Source organism: Mobula birostris, chromosome 8 (assembly GCF_030028105.1).
Source record: "Mobula birostris isolate sMobBir1 chromosome 8, sMobBir1.hap1, whole genome shotgun sequence".
Lineage (NCBI taxonomy): Eukaryota > Metazoa > Chordata > Chondrichthyes > Myliobatiformes > Myliobatidae > Mobula > Mobula birostris.
Window position 1 is genome coordinate 57,048,971 of NC_092377.1, and position 22,496 is coordinate 57,071,466.

General features: G+C 39.7%; 1 protein-coding gene across 4 annotated transcripts in view; it reads left to right on the forward strand.

The window, feature by feature from the left end:
- Positions 1-2,602: 2,602 nt before the first annotated feature.
- Positions 2,603-22,496, forward strand: part of LOC140201322 (echinoderm microtubule-associated protein-like 6) — a 378,640-nt gene continuing 358,746 nt past the window's right edge. For all 4 annotated transcript variants that reach the window (XM_072265210.1, XM_072265207.1, XM_072265209.1 and 1 more), the window contains exon 1: positions 2,603-2,947. In XM_072265210.1, the coding sequence (XP_072121311.1) occupies positions 2,751-2,947 (197 nt within the window). In that variant the 5' untranslated portion in view covers positions 2,603-2,750. The remainder of the gene's footprint in view (positions 2,948-22,496) is intronic.

Below are 22,496 nucleotides of genomic sequence, written 5' to 3' on the forward strand. Positions count from 1 at the left end.
TTTCTTTATTATTAGTTTTCTTTTTTGTATTTGCACAGTTTGTGGTCTCTTGCACATTGGTTGTTTGTCTGTCTCTGTAGTATGTGGTTTCTCATTGATTCTATTGTGTTTCTTTGTTTACTGTGAATGCCCTTAAGAAAATGAGCCTCGGGATAGTATATGGTGATATCTATGTAATTTAATAATAAAGATACTTCGAACTTTTTTCTGAAAAATATGAAAGAATGATCTGATGGGGGATATCCAATATAATGTAGTAGGTGAATGGCTTTCAATTCGAAATACACAAGCTTTATTGTTTCTTAGGAGTCTGTGGAGATTCAGCATGACATTTAAAACTTTGACACACTTCTATAGATGTGTGGTGGAGAATGCATTGACTGGCTGCATCACAGCCTGATATGGAAGCACAATGCCCTTGAAAATCCTACAAAAGGTAGGGGATTCAACCCAGCACATTACGGGTACAATCCTCCCAACCATCGAGCACATCTACATGAAATGCTAATGTAGGAAAACAGCATCATCATCAGGGATCCCCACCACCCAGGCCATGCTCTCTTCTCACTGCTGTCTTCGGGTAGAAAGTACAAGAGCCTCTGGACTTACACCACCAGGTTCAAGTACAGTTACTACTCCTCAACCATCAGACTCTTCAATAAAGGTGATAACTATCTATATTTGCATTTTGTTGTCTTCTGCAAATTTACTTTGACCTTTGAATTCTATATACTTATAAAGCTTCACCTTTATTTCCCATCTTGCATTAAATCCAAGAGTGTGGCAGCAGCAGCATTTGAATCTCTCCTGGTCCCCTCCTCCTTCCCTTTCTCCTATGGTCCACTCTCCTCTCCTATCAAATTCCTTCTTCTCCACCCCTTTACCTGTCCTACCTACCTGGCTTCATCTATCACCTTCTAGCTTGTCCTCCTTCCCCTCCCACACCTTTTTACTCTGGTATCTTCCCCCTTCCTTTCCAGTCCTGATAAAGGGCCTTGACACAAAATGTTTATTCATTTCAACAGAGCTGCCTGATGTGCTGAGTTTCTCCAGCATTTATGTGTATGTTGCTTTGGATTTCCAGCATCTGCAGAATTTCTCATGTTTATGATTTGCTGCACTTACGAATATTTCAAAATGCATAGCTGAAAAGGACAAGCAGAAACACTGAGAAATGAACTGTAGTAACTATTAATGGGGAGAGGTGAATGAAATGCCAGAATAATCTATACTGTTTCCTGTTCTGTCAAGAAGATTCTGGGTTTAATTTTTCTTAGATAAAATACTTTGCACATACAATGTACTGACTGTCAACAATAGTAATAGAATTAAAATAACCTTCTGGCATGGACACAGTCTTCAAGTACACGCTGGCACAGACTTGGTCACAACAAGTATATGAAAACTCCACACAGACGAGGCCAAAAGTTAAGAATGAACCCAGGTCTCTGGAGCTGCCAGGCGTCAGTTCTACAAGATGCATCATAATAGAACCCAACAATAACACATTGATTGCTGGAGACAATCAAAGGCAAATCAAAACACAATTATTCTCATGTGGATTCCGCCCATACAGACCACTCTGGGTTAAGAATGTCTGACTACTGCATGCCCTATAATATTCACATTATATTTAATTTAAAAGTACATACATTCATTCCCACCGACTTCAGAACTAGTTTCCCTTTTCTCTGTGTGTGTCTCTCCCTCTCTCTCACACACACACACAATTTATAGTAATTGTTCTTTCATAACAATCATGCGCTTTGGATTATATTTACATTACAATTCTGTGGAGATAAGGTTACCATGCTCAGTGATTCTTCTGTATTTTCTAACGAACAGACAAAATCAACCTGGAGATCTGTTTACTTGGAGATGGTTTTTCAAATGACTCAGCAATAATTCACATTCAAGGCAGTTACAACTTCCTTCAGAGATTCCTGCATGGACCATACAGGCGAATGGTAGCACATTTAAAAAATAACAGAGGCAATCCTCTACTGCTTCTCCCATATCTTTATAAATCATGGATAAGCTTGAGGAAGAAAATCCATGAACAGTTGCTTGGCATTTAAAACTCCTCCAGGGAGATTCCCCAATATATTTTGAGCAAATTTGCAAACCCGATGCAGATCAGACCTAAATGTTTTTATAATTTTTACAAGTTTTATAATTCCGCATCATAAAAATGGGCAGGTGGATTGATGTTTTCATTAGCTAGGAAAATATCTAAACTCCGAGCATCATCCCCTGCAATGGTCCCCTCATCATTTTGTTGCCTTCAGGTGCATCTTAAATTCTGACAGACGGGATGGACAGCAGACGTCGAAGTAATTCAGAATGAAAACGTTATTCTCTAAATTCAGTTGACTCATTATGAAAGAAGAGAAAAAAATATTTCCCGGAGAAAGAAAAGTGGTTCTCACCGCGCTTAGTGACGCCACTGCGCGGCGCGGCGCGCCCACGTCGTCTCGCTCCCGGACGTCACGAGCGTTTGCGTTGTTAGGGTTCCTTCCACCTGGTTACGAGCGCGCAGTCCTGCTCTGCCCTTCAATATCGGCTGGTTGGTGCTGCATTCAGCTGACATCACCGGCAGTTAATATGCCGCTGGGAGAGGCAATTTTGAGTTAAAGAGCATTATTTTCAAAACGGCCCCCCACTCGCACACCTGTTCTTGCAAGCGTTATTTGGAGCAGTCTTCTTGGGGCGGTGAGAGGGACGGGAGAAACAAATAGGAAGAAAAAGAAATGGCTGATAGAACTGCACCGAAATGCCAGTTGCGGTTAGAATGGGTTTATGGTTACCGAGGTCACCAATGCCGGAATAATCTATACTACACGGCTGCCAAGGAGGTGGTCTACTTCGTTGCCGGAGTGGGAATTGTGTACAACACCAGAGAACACACACAAAAATTTTTCCTTGGTCACAACGATGATATTATCAGGTAGTGTACACTATACGAAATGAAATGTGACACTGTACAAAATAGTAAAGCCCGGCTTCACCATCTGTGCACAAAAAGAATGTTACAAAGATTCGAATATTCAATAAAAAATTATCTTAATATTTCTATACAGCATCCATTAGTCATACCGAACAGCGTTGTTGCTTTAAAAGATGAAAAAAAACATGAATTTGGGCGACTTCTCAGTGTCTTTATGCATTAACCCATAAGATGGATATAAAATGCTTTTGTCTTATTAATTAAAGGGATTGCATGATTTTGTTTCAAATGGAAATGTGTTTTTTTAAATCTAAGTTTCTGTCTTATATTTAGAACAGCTTTACAATGGTTATTTGGACTAGAATCTAGGCTCAGGTTGCTAACGGCTTTCCAATTTATAGTTATATTATGATATTGTACATTTGCTGTATTTTCGTGCTGTTTCATTGCAACTTGACTCAAATTTCAGATATATTTTATTTCGGAAAGGAAGTAGACGAAATTAAGGATATTATTCTAACGCGAGGTGAATGAAATTGCTGTAGAATGTATATCCATTTTATTAAATATATATGAAAGGCAAATCAAACTATTTTACAGGAAGGTGCACTATCTAGTAGAAATAAATCATTGTCCGGAGTCGAATCTTTTTGCCTGGTATCGCTGTGACTAGATTTAACACCATAGTGAATGCAGCCCGGAAGTCGAGTAGAACATATTGCTATCTTTACATCTTTAATGATACTAGCCCTGTTTTGAAAGTTGGTACTGTGTCAATTTTTATAATTTATAATTTATGTAAAAAATAATCCCCTGAAAGTTTAATTTTAATTTATCTATATTTTGTTGTAATTTTTTAATAGTTTGCAATTATAAATTTCCTCTATAAAATAGTCTATAAATTGGTGATTTGTGGAGCTTTGAATTTAAAATACAATCTTTAAATTGACAGTTGTAGCTTGCCAGAAGAGGAAATTCAACAAAGTTGTGCTGGTAGTCACTACTATTTGTTTACCTCCAGATCCTTCAGGCAGAAGTTCCAAATTTTGAAAGTTATGTTTTTTTATAAAATGTTGTTTAAGTACCATAATAAAACAGCAAATCAATTTTTCTTAGTGTTATTTGGAATTTCTCAGTGGCTGACAAAGCTTAGCAATACCTTTAATTGAAGCACTCCACCTTTGACTGAAATATATTTTTCTTCTAGCATGTTGAATATATTGTAATAGCTTTTTGGGGGAAATAATTTGTGAATAGATGTGTTAATAATTTCTTTATATTAATTTAGTTCCATAATAAATGTGACCGCTTGCAAAATTATTCCCTTCATTTGGAATACTATTTATTGTTTGGCTATCAGGTAACATCTGATTTAAAATTCAAGAGTTGAAAAGGATTATTTTTCCAGTGTGTCAACTACAGAGGTGGGGGGAAGAACTGTAATCTGTCACCACCAGTGGTGTCCTGCAAATGTTTTGGGACAGGTTGCTACTTAGCAAAAGTAAAGTCTTCATCATGATTGTGGCAGGTGATTCAAAATCTGCTCTTGCTGTTCTCTTAAAATTTGAAAATGGGTCAGTGAAAGCTGATTTCTTAAAACAAGCAGTGTTTTTTATTTGTAATCTCATCTCTCAATATGGTCTTTCAGCATTCTGCAAGAGAAAGATGATAAATTTCTCAGCATTCTTTGTAAATGTGTGATTTCAGGTATTCAATAATAGAATAAGAAATATTTTTTTAACATTTTAAAAGAAACATTGTGCATGAAGTCTAATATAATTTTATCGTGGGAACACTTTGAGATGTCTACAAATTCTAATAAAATAGGAATACCTGTAAGTTGGAAGCATGAAAAAAATCTTGTCTGGTGCATTTTCATTTTTATTTGCCTGAGTTTTTAAAATAATATCTTAAAAGTGGAAAAAAAATACAGCTTCAGAACACGTTATATACTTGGAATCAGAAGGCAGTAACTTTTTGACTTTCCAATAGATGACATTGACTGTATCCTAATTCAAATCAGCTTCCCAAGGCTTGGGACTTTGTGAGCTGAGGTACTGTATATGTGTATTTTTTCCTGCAGCAGCCATTTTTTTTTCTCTAAACTTCCACAAAAGAAACAATTTGTGTACCAATCACCATTTTTGATTCATATGCAAAGTTGTTTAGGAGTTCATTAGATTCAGCTTTCAAGAGATGAATCCAGTGTGATTTTACAGAGTAATCAATCAAATGTTCCGTCATCTCTGGTCTTCTTATTTTCTTTCACTCATTTTCCATTTTAATTTTGTTATGCCCATCAAGTCATTTGTATTTATTTTCAAGCTTGTTGAAACACGAGAGTCAAAAATGCCATGCTGCTGTGTGAACTGAAGTGGTAATTTATTTAGTGAATTAATAAAACATAATTATAGATATTGGAAATGTGAAATAAAACAAAATTCTGGCAACAGTCAACAGGTAAGGTACAATCTGTGGAAAGTATCAGTTAATGCTTCAGGGCTGGGAAGTTTTATGTAGCAGGAAAATGACAGGGTAATGGGGGGGGTGCGGGGGAGCAGAGAAATAGGTGAGACCAGATGACTTGGTTTGGCGTAATGTAGCTGTTAAGATCATATGAAGCTTCTTTGCATAATATGCACTATAGAAAAAAATAATGATAGGCAATAATGGCAGTTCTAATATAAACAGAAAGAAAAGTTAGTTACTTGAAGTTGGAGAATTCAGTATGGAGACCCAAAAACTATTAGAAAGATGAAGTGGTGCTCCTCAGGCTTTGAGCCTCATTGCGACAGTGCAGGAGTTGACAAACAAAGATGATGAATTGAAATGGCCATAATTTCTTAAAATTGATGTTCATGGGTGAACAAATTCCAACAAGCAGCAGGGTTCTGCAGATGCAGGAAATTCAGAGTAACATGTGAAACGCTGGAGCTGGGCTAAGACCCTTCATCAAGACTGGAAAGGGGAAGAATTCAGAATAAAAAGGTGGGTTGTGGGAGGGAAGGAATACCAGCTGGAAGGAGATAAGTGAACACAGGGTCTTGGCCCAAAACGTCAACTCTATTCCTTTCCATAGATGCTGTCTGACCTGTTAAGTTCCTCAAATATTTTCTGTGATAAGTAAAGCCAGTTTGGGGGGGGGGGGGCGGTAGGTGGAATGAAATAAACTGGGAGGTGATAGGTGGGAAAGGTAAAGGGCTGAAAAAGAAGGAATCTGATGGGAGAGTGTGCCATGGAAGAAAGGGAAAGAGGAGGGGCATCAGTGGGAGGTAATAGGCAGGTGAGGTGGTCTTCACAGTTATCATAACTATACCTCTTACCGCTCTGTCACTTCTAAAAGTGCTGTTACCTTTTCACAATTACTCTGTTTCCACCACAACTCAGACATCCCACCTCTCCCGGAAGTTCCGGGAGTCTCCCGCATATTAATAATGGCTCCCTGATGCCTGCAAATTATATACAATATCCCGGAAATCAATTTTTTGCGAGCGAGTGTGAGAGCGTGAGAGAGAGCAAGAGAGCGCCATAGGAGAGTGTTCTAAAAAAATATATAAAATGTGCGTCACCCCAGACTACCCTAAAGTGTACCCCTGCCTAATAGGGGTCAAAAATAATGACAGTGTTGTTCGCTGCACTGTTTGCAACAGTGACTTTTCTATTGCCCGTGGTGGGTTAAGACTGTAAAAGACATGTTGAGGTGAGTTTAACAGGTGTCATTTGTTCATTAACATAGCTAACATTATTTAAACTAGCTGGCTAGCTGCTAAGGAGCTACTCTATTGTAGACATCCCATCTCTCCCGGAAGTTCCGGGAGTCTCCAGCAAATTGATGGTGCTACCTCGCTGAAATGAGTCTTTGCAGGGTGGGACGTCTGACATCTGTTCTCCGGATGAGGCTTTCCTTTCCAGAACATCTGAGATGTTCTCCTTCTTCAAAGAATGGGGTTTCCCTTCCTTTACTGTTGATGTTGTCCTCACCTTCATCTCGATTTCCCAGACTTCCACCCTCACCCCATCTTCCTAGTACCTCAACAGGGGTAAAATTCCTCGTCCTTACCTGCCACCCCATGAGCCTCCACATTTAGCACATCATTCTCCGCAACTTCTGCCATCTTCAGCAGGGTCCTGCTACCCACTCTCCACTTTCTACAAGTATTGATATCTCTAACCATCTTCTCTCCCACTACCTACCATTCAAGTCCCAAGCAGTCCTCTCAGGTGAGGCAACACTATATTTCACCTGCAAGAATGCTTGGGTCAGCTACTGTATCTGGTGTTCCTGGTGCACCCTTGTCCTAATCAGTGAAACCCGACATAGATTGGGGGATTACTTTGTTGAACACCTTCTGCAACAGGGAGGATTTCCCGCTGGCCAATCATTTCTCAAATTGGAGGAGCAGCATCTCGTATTCCATTTTGCTAGCATCTAGTCTAATACCATGAATATTGATTTCTCCAACCTCCTGTAATTTCTCTCTCCTCCCCCTTTTCCATTCCGCATTCTGGCCCTGCTCTTAGCTCTTCTCTTCTCACTTGCCTATCACCTCCCTCTAGTGGCCCTCCTCCTTCCCTTCTCCCATGGCCCATTCTCTTCCTCTATCAGGTTCCTTCTTTTTCAGCCCTTTATCTCTTTCTCATCTTAGTTCATCTCCTCTCTCCCACCCACCCACCTTCCCCATCACCTGACTTCACATATCACCTTCCAGCTTGTACTCTTTCCCCTCCCTCCACTTCTTATTCTGGCTTCTTCCTCTTTTGGGTTTCTCAACCTAAAACTTCACCTTTTCATCCCTCTCCATAGATGCTGCCTGACCTTCTGAGTTCCTTCAGTGTTTTGTGTGTGTTATGCAGAGTTTTGGAGATAAAAGGCTGTTGCAGAGCTCATTTTCTGTGAATGCTACTGGAGAGCTTATTTATTTAGCCTCCTGTAATTTCGTCTTCATTCCTCACCCATGCAATAGGTGGAATCCAACTTGACTCAAGTCAAATCAAGAAAAATCAAGAGAAGTGGGATCAATTTATATTTGCATATAGGAGAATTGCAGTAAAATATTTTGCACAGAATCGATTCTGAAGTTTGGTGATGGTGATTATCTTGAGATTTTAGAATTTTTTTGTTATTATACTGGGAATGATGTGGTCAGAGCCAGAATGACTGATACAAACATACTTGCACTAAATGAAGGAATAGATGCCTGTATGAAAGCCTGGATTACAAAAACAAGGAAGTCTTGTTCAATCTTTTGTAAAGATCTGTCTTAGCCAGAACTGGGGATTTTCCTTCTATATCTGGAAACTTGCTAGAGAAAGGACTAGAAAAATTCTTTTCTTCTGATTCCATAAGTGAAGAGTGTTGGTTTCATGAATAGAAGAAGGAACTGTTTGTTCTTTGTACAAAGAAAGTTGAGAGGAGACTTGATAGGAGTGCTTAAACTTAAGAATGCAGGTCATGTAAATTTTTTTTAAAAAGTCATCAGCGAACGCAGTAAGTACTGGAGAATACCTTTGAAATAATTGAGGGTTGGGCGGTGAAATGCTTTTCAAGAAATGAGTTATGGTCTTGATTGCTGTGCCTGAAAGGTAACAGAAGTAGATTTAATCATGATTTCAGAATGAATTGATTCAGTATTTGAAGAGAGATGATGTTCAGACTATAGCGAAGCTGGCAAATAGAACTAATTAGCTTACCCTTACTAAAAACATCAAACTTGATGTGCACCTTCTGTGCAATAATTCCTTTGTTTCTAAATTTTTGCTGACACTTACTATGCTTTAACACAGATTTAGATTTTTACGTGGAAAGTGCCTGTTATCTGAGTTGTTTATGCTAGTATGATACAAAATGCGGACTTTGAGGTAACAATTAATCTCTACATCTCACAAAGTGAATGAAAATTATTCCCATTCACTTTGTGAGATGTAGAGATTAATAGTGATAATATGGCAACCATCAAATCATTATTGCCATTGTAACTTTTGGTGAGTCAGGTTCTGGTTGATGGTGATAGAGGGTGGCGAAGGGGTTGGGAAGTATACCACAGTATTCTGTTGTGTTTCTCCATATTTGTATTCTTCAGCAACCATGCAATTTAAGCTTGATTGCACTTCCCTCCACCACCACCATCCTCCATCTGCAGAACTAGTTCTCATACTCAAACATTTCTCCTTTGGATCCTCCCATGAGCCCCAGCTGTGCCTACCTTTTCATTGGCCATATAGGACAGTCCATGTTCCAAGCCTCCCCAACTTTTCCTCCGCTACATTGATGACTGCATTGGTGCTGCCTCATGCACCTGTGCTGAGCTCGTTAGTTTAATCAACTTTGCCTCCAATTTCCACCCTGCCCTTAAATTCACTTGGTCCATTTCTGCCATCTCCCTCCCCTTCCTCGATCTCTCTGTGTCCATCTCTGGAGACAAACTGTCAATCAACATCTTTTATAAATCTACTGGTTCCCAGGGCTATCTTCACTGTACCATTTCCCACCCTGACTTCTGTAAAAATGCTATTCCCTTTTCTAAATTTCTTCACCTCCGCTGCATCTGTTCCCAGGATGAGGCTTTCCTTTCCAGAACATCAGAAATGTCCACCTCTTTCAAAGAATGGGGTTTCTCTTCCTCTACCATTGATGCTGCCCTCACCCACATCCCCTCCATTTCCCAGACATCTGTGCTCAATCCATCTTTTGTCACCCTAAATGTTGGAGTTCTTCTTGTCCTTACCTACCATCCCATGAGCCTCTAATCCAACATCATTCTCCGCAACTTCCACCATCTCCAAAGGGATCCTTTATCTAACCCCACTGTCTACTTTCCACGGAGATCCCTCCCTCCGTGATTCCCATTCCATTCGTCTCCCTCACTGATCTCCCTCCTGGCATTTATCCCTGCAAGCAGCCTAAGTGCTACAGCTGCCCACTCACCCTCTCCCTCATTTCCATTCAGGATCTTAAACAGTGCTTCCAGGTGAGGTAGCGTTTCACCTGTAATTCTGCTGGGGTTGTCTGTTGTATTCAGTACGGCTTCCTCTACATTGGTGAGAACCGTCATAAACTGAGGGACCACTTTGTTGAGTACCTCTGCTCCATTTGCCAAAATCGGAACTTCCTGGTGGCCAAACATTTTAATTCCAATTCCCATTCCCGTTCTGACATGTTGGCCTATGGCCTCCTGTCGTGCCACGATGAGGCCACTGTCAGGGAGGAGGAGTAACACCTTATTTCATCTGGGTAGCCTCCAACCTGATGGCATGACTATTGATTTCTCCTTCTGGTTTAAAAAAAACACTTTTTCCCTTCCCCCTACCCTCTTCTATTTCCCATTCTGGCCTCTTACCTCTTCTTGCCTCCCCCTGGGTCCTCTCCTCCTTCCCTTTCTCTTATGGTCCACAGTCCTCTCCTATTAGATTCCTTCCTGTCCAGCTCTTTACCTTTCCTACCCACCTGACTTCGCCTATCACCTTCTAACTATCCTCCTGCTCCCCAACCTTTTTATTCTGGCGTCTTCCCCCTTTCTGAAGAAGGGTACTGGCCTGTAATGTTGACCGTTCATTTCTACAGATGCTGCTTGACCTGCTGAGTTCCTTCAGCATTTTGTGTGTTTTGCTTTGGATATCCAGCATCTACAGAATTTCTTGTGTTTAGAATTTAATCTTGAATGTTGATAATTATTCCTTGACAACAATGTACTTGAAGAATCATCTGTGTGGTTTCATGGCAGTGAAAATAATGTCGGACAAGTTTTACTGCTTTCAGAGAAAGTTTGAGAAAGGACCAATAGAAAGGAATCAGTAGATATAAACTTTCAGAAAGTATTCAACAAGATTAAGTCATAACAAATGCCCAAAAGGTTGATGATGACATATTGCATAGATATAGGATTAACTAATAAGCAGGAAGCAGTGAGTAGGGTAAGGGATTGTTTTCAGGTTGGCAACCACTGACCAGTAGTGTGTCACAGAAATCAGTGCTGTGACGACAGCTTTTCTAATGTATACCTTTTACTTCCTGCAAACCATTAGTATTCAATGAACAGCTTCGCGGATGACTGAAAAATAAAAAAAAACAGACAAGGCAAATTGGTAAAAAAAAACAATTTGCAGGGAGATATTGCTAAGTGACTGGACAAAATATAGGCAACTGGGATGTAGGATGAAAAATATAAAGTCAAATTTGGAAGGAGGAACAAAAGAACAGTATTTAAATGAAGAAAAATGCAGAAAGCTGCAGCACAGGAATTTGAGGTATCTCGTCCACGAATAAGGCCATTAAGACATAAGACAAAGGAGCAGAAGTCAGCCATTCGGCCCATCGAGGCTGCTCTGCCATCTTATCATGAGCTGATCCATTCTCCCATTTAGTCCCACTCCCCTGCCTTCTCACCATAACCTTTGATGCCCTGGCTACTCAGATACCTATCAATCTGTGCCTTAAATACACCCAATGACTTGGCTTCCACTGCTGCCCGTGGCAACAAATTCCATAGATTCACCACCCTCTGACTAAAAAAATTCCTTGGCATCTCTGTTCTGAATGGGCACCCTTCAATCCGTAAGTCATGCCCTCTTGTACTAGACTCCCCCATCATGGGAAACAACTTTGCCACATCCACTCTATCCATGCCTTTCAACATTAGAAATGTTTCTATGAGGTCTCCCCTCATCCTTCTAAACTCCAAGGAATACAGTCCAAGAGTGGACAAACGTTCCTCATATGTTAACCCTCTCATTCCTGGAATCATTCTAGCGAATCTTCTCTGTACCCTCTCCAACGTCAGCACATCCTTTCTTAAATAAGGAGACCAAAACTGCCCACAGTACTCCAAGTGAGGTCTCACCAGTGTCTTATAGAGCCTCAACATCACATCCCTGCTCCTATATTCTATTCCTCTAGAAATGAATGTCAACATTGCATTCGCCTTCTTCACCACCGATTCAACCTGGAGGTTAGCCTTAAAGGTATCCTGTACGAGGACTCCCAAGACCCGTTGCATCTCAGAACTTTGAATTATTTCCCCATTTAAATAATAGTCTGCCCATTTATTTCTTCTGCCAAAGTGCATAACCATACACTTTCCAACATTGTATTTCATTTGCCACTTCTTTGCCCATTCTTCCAATCTATCCAAGTCTCTCTGCAGACTCTTTGTTTCCACAGCACTACCGGCCCCTCTATCTATCTTCGTATCATCAGCAAACTTAGCTACGAAGCTATGTATTCCATAATCCAAATCGTTGATGTACAACGTAAAAAGAAGCAGCCCCGACATGGATTCCTGTGGAACACCACTGGTAACCGGCAGCCAACCAGAATAGGACCCCTTTATTCCCACTCTCTGTTTCCTGCCAATCAGCCAATGCTCTGTCCACGTATGTAACTTTCCCGTAATTCCATGGGCTCTTATCTTGTTAAGCAGCCTCATGTGTGGCACCTGGTCAAAGGCCTTCTGAAAATCCAAATATACAGCATCCACTGCATCTCCCTTGTCAACCTACTTGTAATTTCCTCAAATAAAGCTACTGCACAGATGCAGCAGCTATGAGGAAAGACTATTGGAATGCTGGCCCTTATTTCAAGGGGGGTGGTGAAGTATAAAAGTCGGGTCGTCTTACTGCAACTGCACCAGGCACTAGTGAGACCTAATATGATGAAAATTATGAACCCTCTATAAGAAACTATTATTTTAATTGGTGCTAGGGCTGAGGGCTTCAAGTTCCTAGGAATGAAAGTCACCAATCGCCTGTCCTGATCCAACCATGGCCAAGGAGGCACACTAGTGCCTCTACTTCCATGAGAAGCTAAACAAAATTGTTGTGTCCATTTTGACCCTCACTAACTTTTATAGTTTCACTATGAAAAGCATTGCTTGGTAACTACAGGTACAGTGCCTTGAAAAAGTATTCAGCCCCCAATCATTTGTTTACATGAGTATTGCAACCAAGGATTTTGATCAACTTAACTGAGAATTTTAATTTGTGAATGACATGCTGCTTCTTTTTCCACAGTAGAGTCCAAAAAATGGAAAAATTGTAGAGCATGCTCTGGTTAAGATTTCCACTGCTATGTTGTGTGTTATTTTTATTGTAGCAGTTTTCAGCAAAAGCAGTGTGTCCCGTTAGTAATAGTGTTTTGGATTCAGCTAAAGATGAGGAGCCATGTTATCCAACTTGGGAATGTTGTGTCAGCCAATTGTAACTGTTTGCCCAGTGGAAGATGCGGGAGAGCTGGGCCGGATCAGATTTCTGAAGGGCAGTAGTCTGATTTAGGGTTTTTTGGCGGGAGCTCCCAAGTGGGAAGATGCCACAGAATGCAGTTCAAAGGAGAGACCCTGTTGAAAGATGTGCTTTGTGCAGATGAATGGCTCCAAGAATGGCTTTCTCCTGAGAGTGCCATTTCATCTGAGATGGTCTTCGAGGGAAGTTTGAACTGTGGCTGGTGTCCTTCATACAGAATGTGGGTTCAGTGCGTGAGCAAAGCAATACGTTTGACTACTCCAGAAATTAGCTCCAAAGTTTATGTACACATTGGACTTTAATGACCCCTTTAATTTTTCTTTTTCTGTAACTGTTAAAATTGAAAATTTGGTAAATATATTTCCTTTGTAATTTTATGCCAGTGTACAAACTGTTAAATTTCTGGCAAAGGATAAATTTGAACAGTATTTACACAGTATTTGCTACAATCAATGTTCCTTATTTGGAACATCCCAACTTTCCTGTTTGGTTGAACCCCAAATCATACTGACCCCAGAAGTACATTGCTTATGAAAGGTGGCCGCCTCACCGCTGAGTCACATGGCTGTTAGAGTTAGCTAACAAGCCAGGTTTGTATACGAGCCCGGTGAGAGTGTTACATATGAAAGACTGAAAATTCAAAAACTGAAATGTCAGCACTTCAAAAGTATTCATCCCCCTTTGCTCAGTACATAGTCGAACCACCTCTTGCAGCTGTTACAGCCTGTAGTCTTTTTGAATAAGTCTCTATTAGCTTTGCACAAGATTTGTCCATCCCTCCTCGCAAAATTGCTCAAACTGTGCCAGGTTGGGGACGGGAGGTGGCAGCAACCTTGGGGTCTTGCCAGAGATATTTGATTGGGATAAGATCAGGACTCTGTCTAGGCATCAAAGACATCAATTTTATGCATTTGAAGCAACTCCATAGTTGCTTTGGCAGTGTGCTTTGAGTCATTGTCGTACTGAAAGGAGAACTTCCTCCCCAGTTTAAGCTTTCTGGCAGAGGCTAGCAGGTTTTTATCCAGGATTTCTCTGTATTTAGCAGCATTCATCTTCCCATCAATCCTGACCAGATTTCTAGTACCTTCTGCTGATAAACATCCCTATAGCATGATGCTATTTCCACCATACTTTAAAATGAGGATGGTGTTACTTGGCTGATGTGCAGTATTAGATTTATGCCATACATAAAAGTGGTATAAAAGTTCCACTTTAGTTTCATTTGACCACTTCTTCCACATCTTTACAGTATCTTCTGAGTGATGCTTTGCAAAGTCTTTACGAGCAATGATTTTTTTTCTTAGCAGTAGTTTCTTCCATGCCACTCTTCCTTAAATACCCTTTTTGTGTAAAACCTTGGAGTTTACGGAGCCATGAGCTTCATCTCCAGTCGCAGCCACAGACTTCTGCAGCTCACTCAGTAACTGTTGGCATCACAGTAGCCTCTCTTATAAGTGCCATTCTTCTCTGGTGACTTAAGTTTTTAGAGGGGACGCCTGATCTAGACAGAATGAGGTAAAACTCTGAGGTATGTTCAGTGCTTTTGAGATAGTCTTGTACCCTTCCCCAGCTTTGTGCTTCTCTATTATCATTTCCTTGACTTCATTTTTGTTTGGTCTGTTGAAAATTTACAATGCTCCTGGACTTTACAGAGAGAGGGAGTATTTACAGTAGTTTTATGAATTAATTGAAAACAGGTGATCCTTCAATTTTCTACATCAACAAATTGGGTGAGTTAGTAAGGTAATGTATTGCTACTGAGGAAAATTAGTGTAGTAATTACAAAGGGGATAAATACTTTTTCAGCCTCACTATTTTGGTTTTTAATTTTTAGTAAATTGCTGACAGGTTTTGGAATTTTGTTTGATTTGGCATGATGCACAATGTCTTATATATTAGCTCAAAAATCCTACTTTAATATTTTAAATTTAGGAAATCAGACAGTGAAGTATGAAAAGAGTTGTGGCTGAATACTTTTTCAAGATACTGTAGACGTGGACACAGCACAATGTATCATGGAAATCAACTCTCTGTCAATTTTTCTTGCTAATTCAGTAAATCAGTCAACGTAATTAAAGAGCCCACTCAGCCCATTCTCTCTTCTTTCCTCGCCCATCAGACGGAAGGTACAAATGCCTTGTAGCACGTACCACCAGGCTTAAGGGCAGCTTTTATCCTACTGTTATAAGCCTGAACAGTCCCCTAGTACAATAAGGTGCACTGTTGACCTCACAATCTTCCTCCTTAGGGGCTTGCACCTTATTGTCTGTTTACACTGAACACACTCTAACTGTAATACATTATTCTGCATTTTGTTATTCATTTCCCTTTACTACCTCAATGCGCTTGTGTCTAGGTATGCAAAACAATTTTTTTTGACTATACCTCAGTAAATGTGATAATGAAATTATTTATTGGAGGCATTTCAGAGAAGGTTTGTAAGAATGATCTGGGAGAGGTTGCCTTTAGAGCAACGATTAAACAGTTTGAACTCATTAGAACTTAAAAAAAAATGAGAGGTGATCTTATTGAAACGTATTATTGTCCACCAGAGAAGGATAACAGGCCTGCAGCAACTTGTATTATCACCGTCCAACAGAGTCTTCCAATTGCAAATGAAATGTCTGAGACAACCTACTACGGTTATACTGCACCAACTTTGATGCTTCCAAGTAACAGGCAAGAACACTGCTGCTGGTGGGCTCCCCGACATCCTGATAGGCACCTCCCCCAACATCCCGGTGTCCTTCGACATCTTGGCCTGCTCCTTTGACACCTCGTATAGTCAATGTATAGTCAAGATAGCTGTGTAAGTTAAAGGGTTTATAAAAGATATCTGTGAGGCAGCAAGATCAAGAAAGTGGAGAGGTGTCAGAGGTGGACTAAGTAAATTTGAGTTCAGGGTGGCAGTTGAAAGTTGATTAAATCAATGAGCTGATCATAGGAACAGTGATATTGTGGAGCATATCAACATTAAAAAGAGAGCAACACACATCAAAGTTGCTGGTGAACGCAGTAGGCCAGGCAGCACCTCTAGGAAGAGGAACAGTCGACGTTTCAGGCCGAGACCCTTCGTCAGGACTAACTGAAGGAAGAGTTAGTAAGAGATTTGAAAGTGGGAGGGGGAGGGGGAGATCCAAAATGATAGGAGAAGACAGGAGGGGGAGGGTTGGAGCCAAGAGCTGGACAGGTGATTGACAAAAGGGATACGAGAGGATCATGGGACAGGAGGTCCGTGAAGGAGGCTTTGAAGCACATAAGGGAAGATGTATCTGTTAAGGGCTTAAGTGTTTATGATGGGATGTTATGGAAAGCAAGAGAGGAGATTTCTGGGGCCTTGGCAGAAAATTTTGTGTACTCACTAGCCACCGGTGTAGTACCTGTAGATGGGAGGATAGTAAATGGTGTGCCTTTTATTTTGGGCGGCAGGGATAAGACAGGAAGCTATACGCTGGTGAGCCTTGCATCAGTAATGGGAAAATCTATTGGGAGAGATTTACTGGGACAAGAGTTATTTGCATTTAGAAATCAAAGATTGATTAAGGATGGTCAACATGGCTTTATGCATGCGAAACCATATCTCATAAATCTTGTTTTTGAAGACATGACAGGATTGTCAAGGATGGAGCTATAGATGTTTGCTGCCTGAACTTCAACAAGGCTTTTGACAAGTCCTGCATAGTAGACTAACCTGGAAAGTTAGAACACATGATCAGGGTGAGCTTGTCAATTGATACAAAATTGGCTTGGTTGTAAGAGGCAGGATGGGGTTGTTTTTCAGATTGGAGGCCTGTGACCAGTGGTGTACTCCTTTGATTCGAGTTGGTTCCTTTGTTTATTAGCTATGTCAATGATTGGATAGGAATGTAGGTGGCATGATAAGCAATTTTGCTGATGGTATAGTGGACAGTGAAGATAGTGGGAAGCTGAACAAGGGATTGGAAGATGGAATTTAACTTTGGCAAATGATGCATTTTGAGAAAATAAAGGGCAGGACATGTTACCTGAAATTGGAGGTACAGGTAAACAATGGTGAGAAGGCATGTGGTACATTTGGCTTCATTGACATTGAGTACAAGAATTGACATGATGTTACAGTTGTACTAAATGTTAGTTGGGTCACTTGGGATACTGTGTGCAGTTCTGAAAGACATGATTAAGCTAGAGGGTGAAAAGAAGATTCACAAAATTTGCTCGGATTGAAGGGCTTAAGTTATCAGGCAGGTTTGAATAAGCTTTTCCGTGGAGTGTGGGATAGTTTTGTTGACATGATAGTCAACAAAACAGCCTTTTTCTGTGGAGGCAGTAGACTGCAGATTCTGAAATCAGGAGCAAAAGAAATTGCATGAGGGGAAATTTCTCTTTCATCCCCTCCCCTCCACCACACCCATGTGCACTGTTACTGCTAGACCGACTGATTTCCTCCCGTAGGTTTCTTTTGGGGCCTGTTTCTATGTTGTATAGCTCTGACTCCATGACTTGCATTTGTTTCAGGAAATAAAATAGTTTAGTTTCTATAGCGTACCATGCTGCTCTCTACCTCACCTTGCTGCTGTTTACCTCAACATCACTTCTGCTTCTTGTCAAAGTTGTTGGCCTCCTTTTACAACAGGCAACAATCGATGAGAAAATTAAAAGCAAGCATCTGCAGATGTTGGAAATCTTGAAGTAAAAGCACAATGTGGTTGGATACTCAGTAGTTAAGAGTATCTGTGGAGAAAAATAATTAGCATTTCATGCGGAATAGCCATTCATCAGAAATCTGAATATTGGGAAAAATATTGTCTTGATCTGTTTGCTAGCATTGCTACCAGTGATATCTGTCTGAAATTGAGCCAGGCTTTTCCCATACTTGGTCAATTATGTAACCCTGAAAAAAGCTTCATACTATACCTGTGCTGTCAAGATTATTAGCTTCCATCTCATAACATGACTTAGCTCTACCATTGTCACAGTTATTTGCTATGGTAATCTTAACTTTTGCAGTTCTTTCTTCTAGACTTGACTCATTGCAGACCTCCCTCATCTTATCCTCCAAATTGAGGTTATTTAAAACTCCATTGACCTTAGAATCTCAACTAACTCATGAGAGAATATTTGTGATGAACCACAGAGTTAATCACTAAGCAATACCTCAGCTGTAAAATTCTCAAATCTCTCTGTAACCCATAACCCCTGAACTTTCGACAATTATATTGATCCATGAGATACCCATACTTCTTCAGTTCTGGCCTCTTGATTATCTCTGAATCTCCGTGATTTTGCCTTGATTCCAGCACCCTTAAGCTATGAAATTTCTTCCCTATACTTTTTATGCCACTTTCCCCTTTTAGATGTTCCTTAACCTATGTACATCTTCTGGTTATCCCTCATATTTCCATTTGTGACTTGGTGTCAAATTTTTAATTATATAATAAAATACATTTTTCATCCATTTCTTTTTGCCAACTATCCTGCCAAAAAACATTTCCTTGTATTTCTAGAAGTCTGATAACTTGTGGTTATTTCTTTCTGGTTAAATTATTTGGAGAAAAATAGATGCAATTTTTATTTTGTGAAATTGGTACTTGGATTCCAACTTCCTTGTCAAGATCTTTGAGTGCAGTACCTATTTTTTTTATAATTACTTTATTACTCTTTGGCAATGAGCTGTAGGTACTTTGCTTGAGCTTGATGTAATCACATTGTAATTACTAATTCTTTGGGTGGTTGTCCTAAATCAATTATGTGCAGTAAATTATAGAAAACAAGAGGCAGGTAGAGAAATTAACCAAATAAACCCAAAATAAATCAGAAGGAAACAGCTGCAGCAAAGGAGATTAGAAATACTAAAATTGTCAGAAAAGAAGATTGCACACTTCTAGGAACAGATTTTAACAACAAAGGCAGTACCTGTTTGAGAGGCAGGTAGAATTATTTAGAACCTGAAATCGTTTATTAAACAATAGCAATATTAAATCTGTACTTGGTTTCAATTTTCATAGACTAAATTAGGAATGGAAATATGTAATGAGGTTAACTTGTCATTTACTACACAAAACAGCAAATGAGAGATATTGGAAATGATGCAACTCAAAATTAATTACATTTTTACTAAGGGCTGGGTTATGTCAAATAATATGAAGCTTTCTCTTAAATGTTCCTGGATATAAATTGTGTCAAAGGCTTGAAGGATAGAGACTAAAAACTGATACCTATGAACACTGTTAATGGCAGTTTATAAATATAAAGTGTTATTGAGTACAGTCACATATTTATAAAAGTTATGTCATGTTAGATAATTGTTTTGATAAAGCTGGAGACTAATAGCAAGTGCAGGTAATATTTTATAAATGGATTTTAAAACTAATTTTGCAAAAATCATGTGCTTTATATAATTGAAATCAGTTATTAATCATGGAGATTTGATGATGCATGTCAAATTAATATAATGTTTGTTTTTTTTTAAAGTTGAAGTGTTTTATAATTTGAAGCTTTTTAACTTGGCAAATTCAAGAGCATGTCCTTTCAGATATGACTATCAATGTGACGAAACATCTAAGATGAACTTGTCAGGTTGAAACTCCATGCCAGATCCTTCGGGTTAGAATTTGTTAGGTGTGCTCAGGAAGTTTCTTGACATAGTATGTAGATAGTCCAACTACGGAAAGGGTCATGTCATAGCTTGTATTAGGAAACGAGTCTGGCCAGGTGTTTGTTTCTGTGAGGGAACATTTAGTAACTTTTCAGATAGTCATTGTTACAGATAAGACTAGATAGACACTTGTGAGTACGGTTAGGGGATGAAGGGATATAGGGAGAGGTAGGAGATTGAGGCCAAGAGGCAAATTGGATCAGCTATGATGAAATGGTGGAGCCGTCTTGATGGATTATATGGCCTAATTCTGCTCTGATATCTTTTGGTCTTATGGTCTAAATGGGTAAATGACTAGTAACAACTGAATTAAGTAGGTCCTGGGGAGAGTAAATTGGAAGATACAGTTATTGGGCAAATTCACATCTCATGGTCAAAATTCAGAAACAACACCTTCTATGAGGAAGCAAGGTGAGGTTGGCAAGGTTAAAGAACCCAGAATGATGAGGTGCTACAAATTCAAATGAAAGGAAGCTTTTGTAAGGTTGGGAAGCCAAAATTAGGCTTTTGAAGATGAAGCAGGACAGAATAAACAGGGAATAAAGAGGGCCAGGAAATGTCTTTGGAGAGTAGGATTTATAAAGACATTATTAATGTTATCAAAGGAAGAGGATGGTAGGATTCTTGGGCACTGAGTCTGGTTTTTTAGTTCAGAAAAGCAAAGGAAGGGTGAAGAAGAGGTCAATGGTAGTGATAGGGGATTCTTAGGTTAGGGGAACACGCAGGACACTGGATGAGAACAGGAGTCTTGGATGGTATCTTTCGTCATAAGTGCCAGAATCAGAGATGTCTTGGATCAAGTCCATAAGCATTCTTAAGGGGGAGAATGAGCAGCCAGTGGTCATACTACATATTGGTACCAATGACATTGGCAGGAAAATTGCAAGATCCTGCAGAGTGAGTTCAGGGATTTGGGTACGAATTTAAAATACAGGATCTCCAGGGTGATGATCTCAGTGTTGTTACCTGTACCATGTGCTAGTGAGGCAAGAAATTGAAAGGTAATGTAGTTTAGCATTTGGCGAAGCAGGAGAAAAGCTTTCAGATTTTTGAATCATTGGGCTTTCTTTTTGGGCAGGTGGGATATATAAAAAATAGAGGATGGAAAGTGTGTAGGGAGCTGGCCGAATTCAAACCCGGGACCACTTGCCTCAAAGCCATAGGCCATTTAGCCTGACTTAAGTGGTTGGAAGATGTTGGAGCCCATTATTAAGGATGATGTTTCGGTGTACTTGGAGGCACATGATAAAGTAGGCGAAAATCAGCATGGTTTCCTTAAGTGGAAATCTTTCCTGACAAATCTGTTGGAATTCTTTGAGGAAATAGCAAGCAGGATAAACAAAGGAGAGTCAATGGAAGTTGTTTTCAGAAGGCCTTTGACCTGCTTAATAAGATAAGAGCCCATGGTATTACAGAGTAGGTGCAAGCATGGATAGAAGATTAGCTGATTGACAGGAAGCAAAAAGCGGGAATAATGAGTACCTTTCTGGTTGGCTGCCGGTGACTATTGGTGTTCTGCAGGGATTTTCTGGAAACTGGAATAACTCAGTGGTCAATCAGCATTTATTCAGACAAAAGAGAAGGCTAAATTTTCAGGTTGAGAATCTGCATTGGAATTGGGAGGAAAGAACCAAGATGAAATGGCCGAGGTTCAACTGCACCTCTTTCAACCTGATTTACTGCATTGGGCGCTTGTGATGTGGCTTTCTCTACAGTGGCAAAACCAAGAGTAGATGACATGACCATTTTGTCAAGCAACAGTTGTATGTCATTTTAACATTTTACGTTTTCTGTGACCTACCTGTCCTCTGCATTCTCCATTGATAGAATGAATAACCTCAAATTGGAAAAACATCTCATTGTGCTTGAGTAGCTTACTATCCAATAGTATGAACATTGAATTTTCCAGTTTCAAGTAACCCACACTCCTCAATGTTCTCCACCCCACACACCTATACATCCAGTGTTCTTCCTTCCTGTCTGTATCTTGTTTTATGGCGGTTGGCATCCAGCTTAATGGTGCATTACCGCCAGTGTTCTTCTTTCCAACTTCCCCATCTACCTTTATCTTGGTTCTTTCTGCCCATCATCCCCTTCTAACTGGATCCACCTGACATCCCTTTGCATTGTTGTATACTATAACCTTTCCTCCACCCCCCAGGCCTGATATGGGATCTTGATCCGAAATTTTGACTGTGCAGATGCTGCTTAACCTTCTGAGTTCATGTTTTTATTATTGACAAGTGGAATGACTTATCATGGCCTGGACCACAGCTGATTACGATCATCCAATTCATAGGGAAAAAGAATTTGATATTCGTTCATTAATGTTTAATCTCTCAATGAATTCAAGTTGAAACACCTGTTTCTGGAGGAGGCACTACAATTTTAGTGACCATGTTGGTATTTTATAGTTTTGAAAAATGCTTTAACAATTGATTTTGTAATGATCAAAATTCGAATTGATAATTTGCATCAAATCCACCCTTCCACCATTTGAACCTAATAATTTGGGATTGATAGTTTTGAAAGGAGGTCTATCAATTTTATTGATTAACTTTCTCTGACTGTTTTGTTATTGAATGAATTGAATTGAATTGATTCATTCAAATTTAATTAGCTTAGAATAATCTGTTTTTGTTACCATTTACTCTGTAGGTACGTCATCATTTATAGACATGT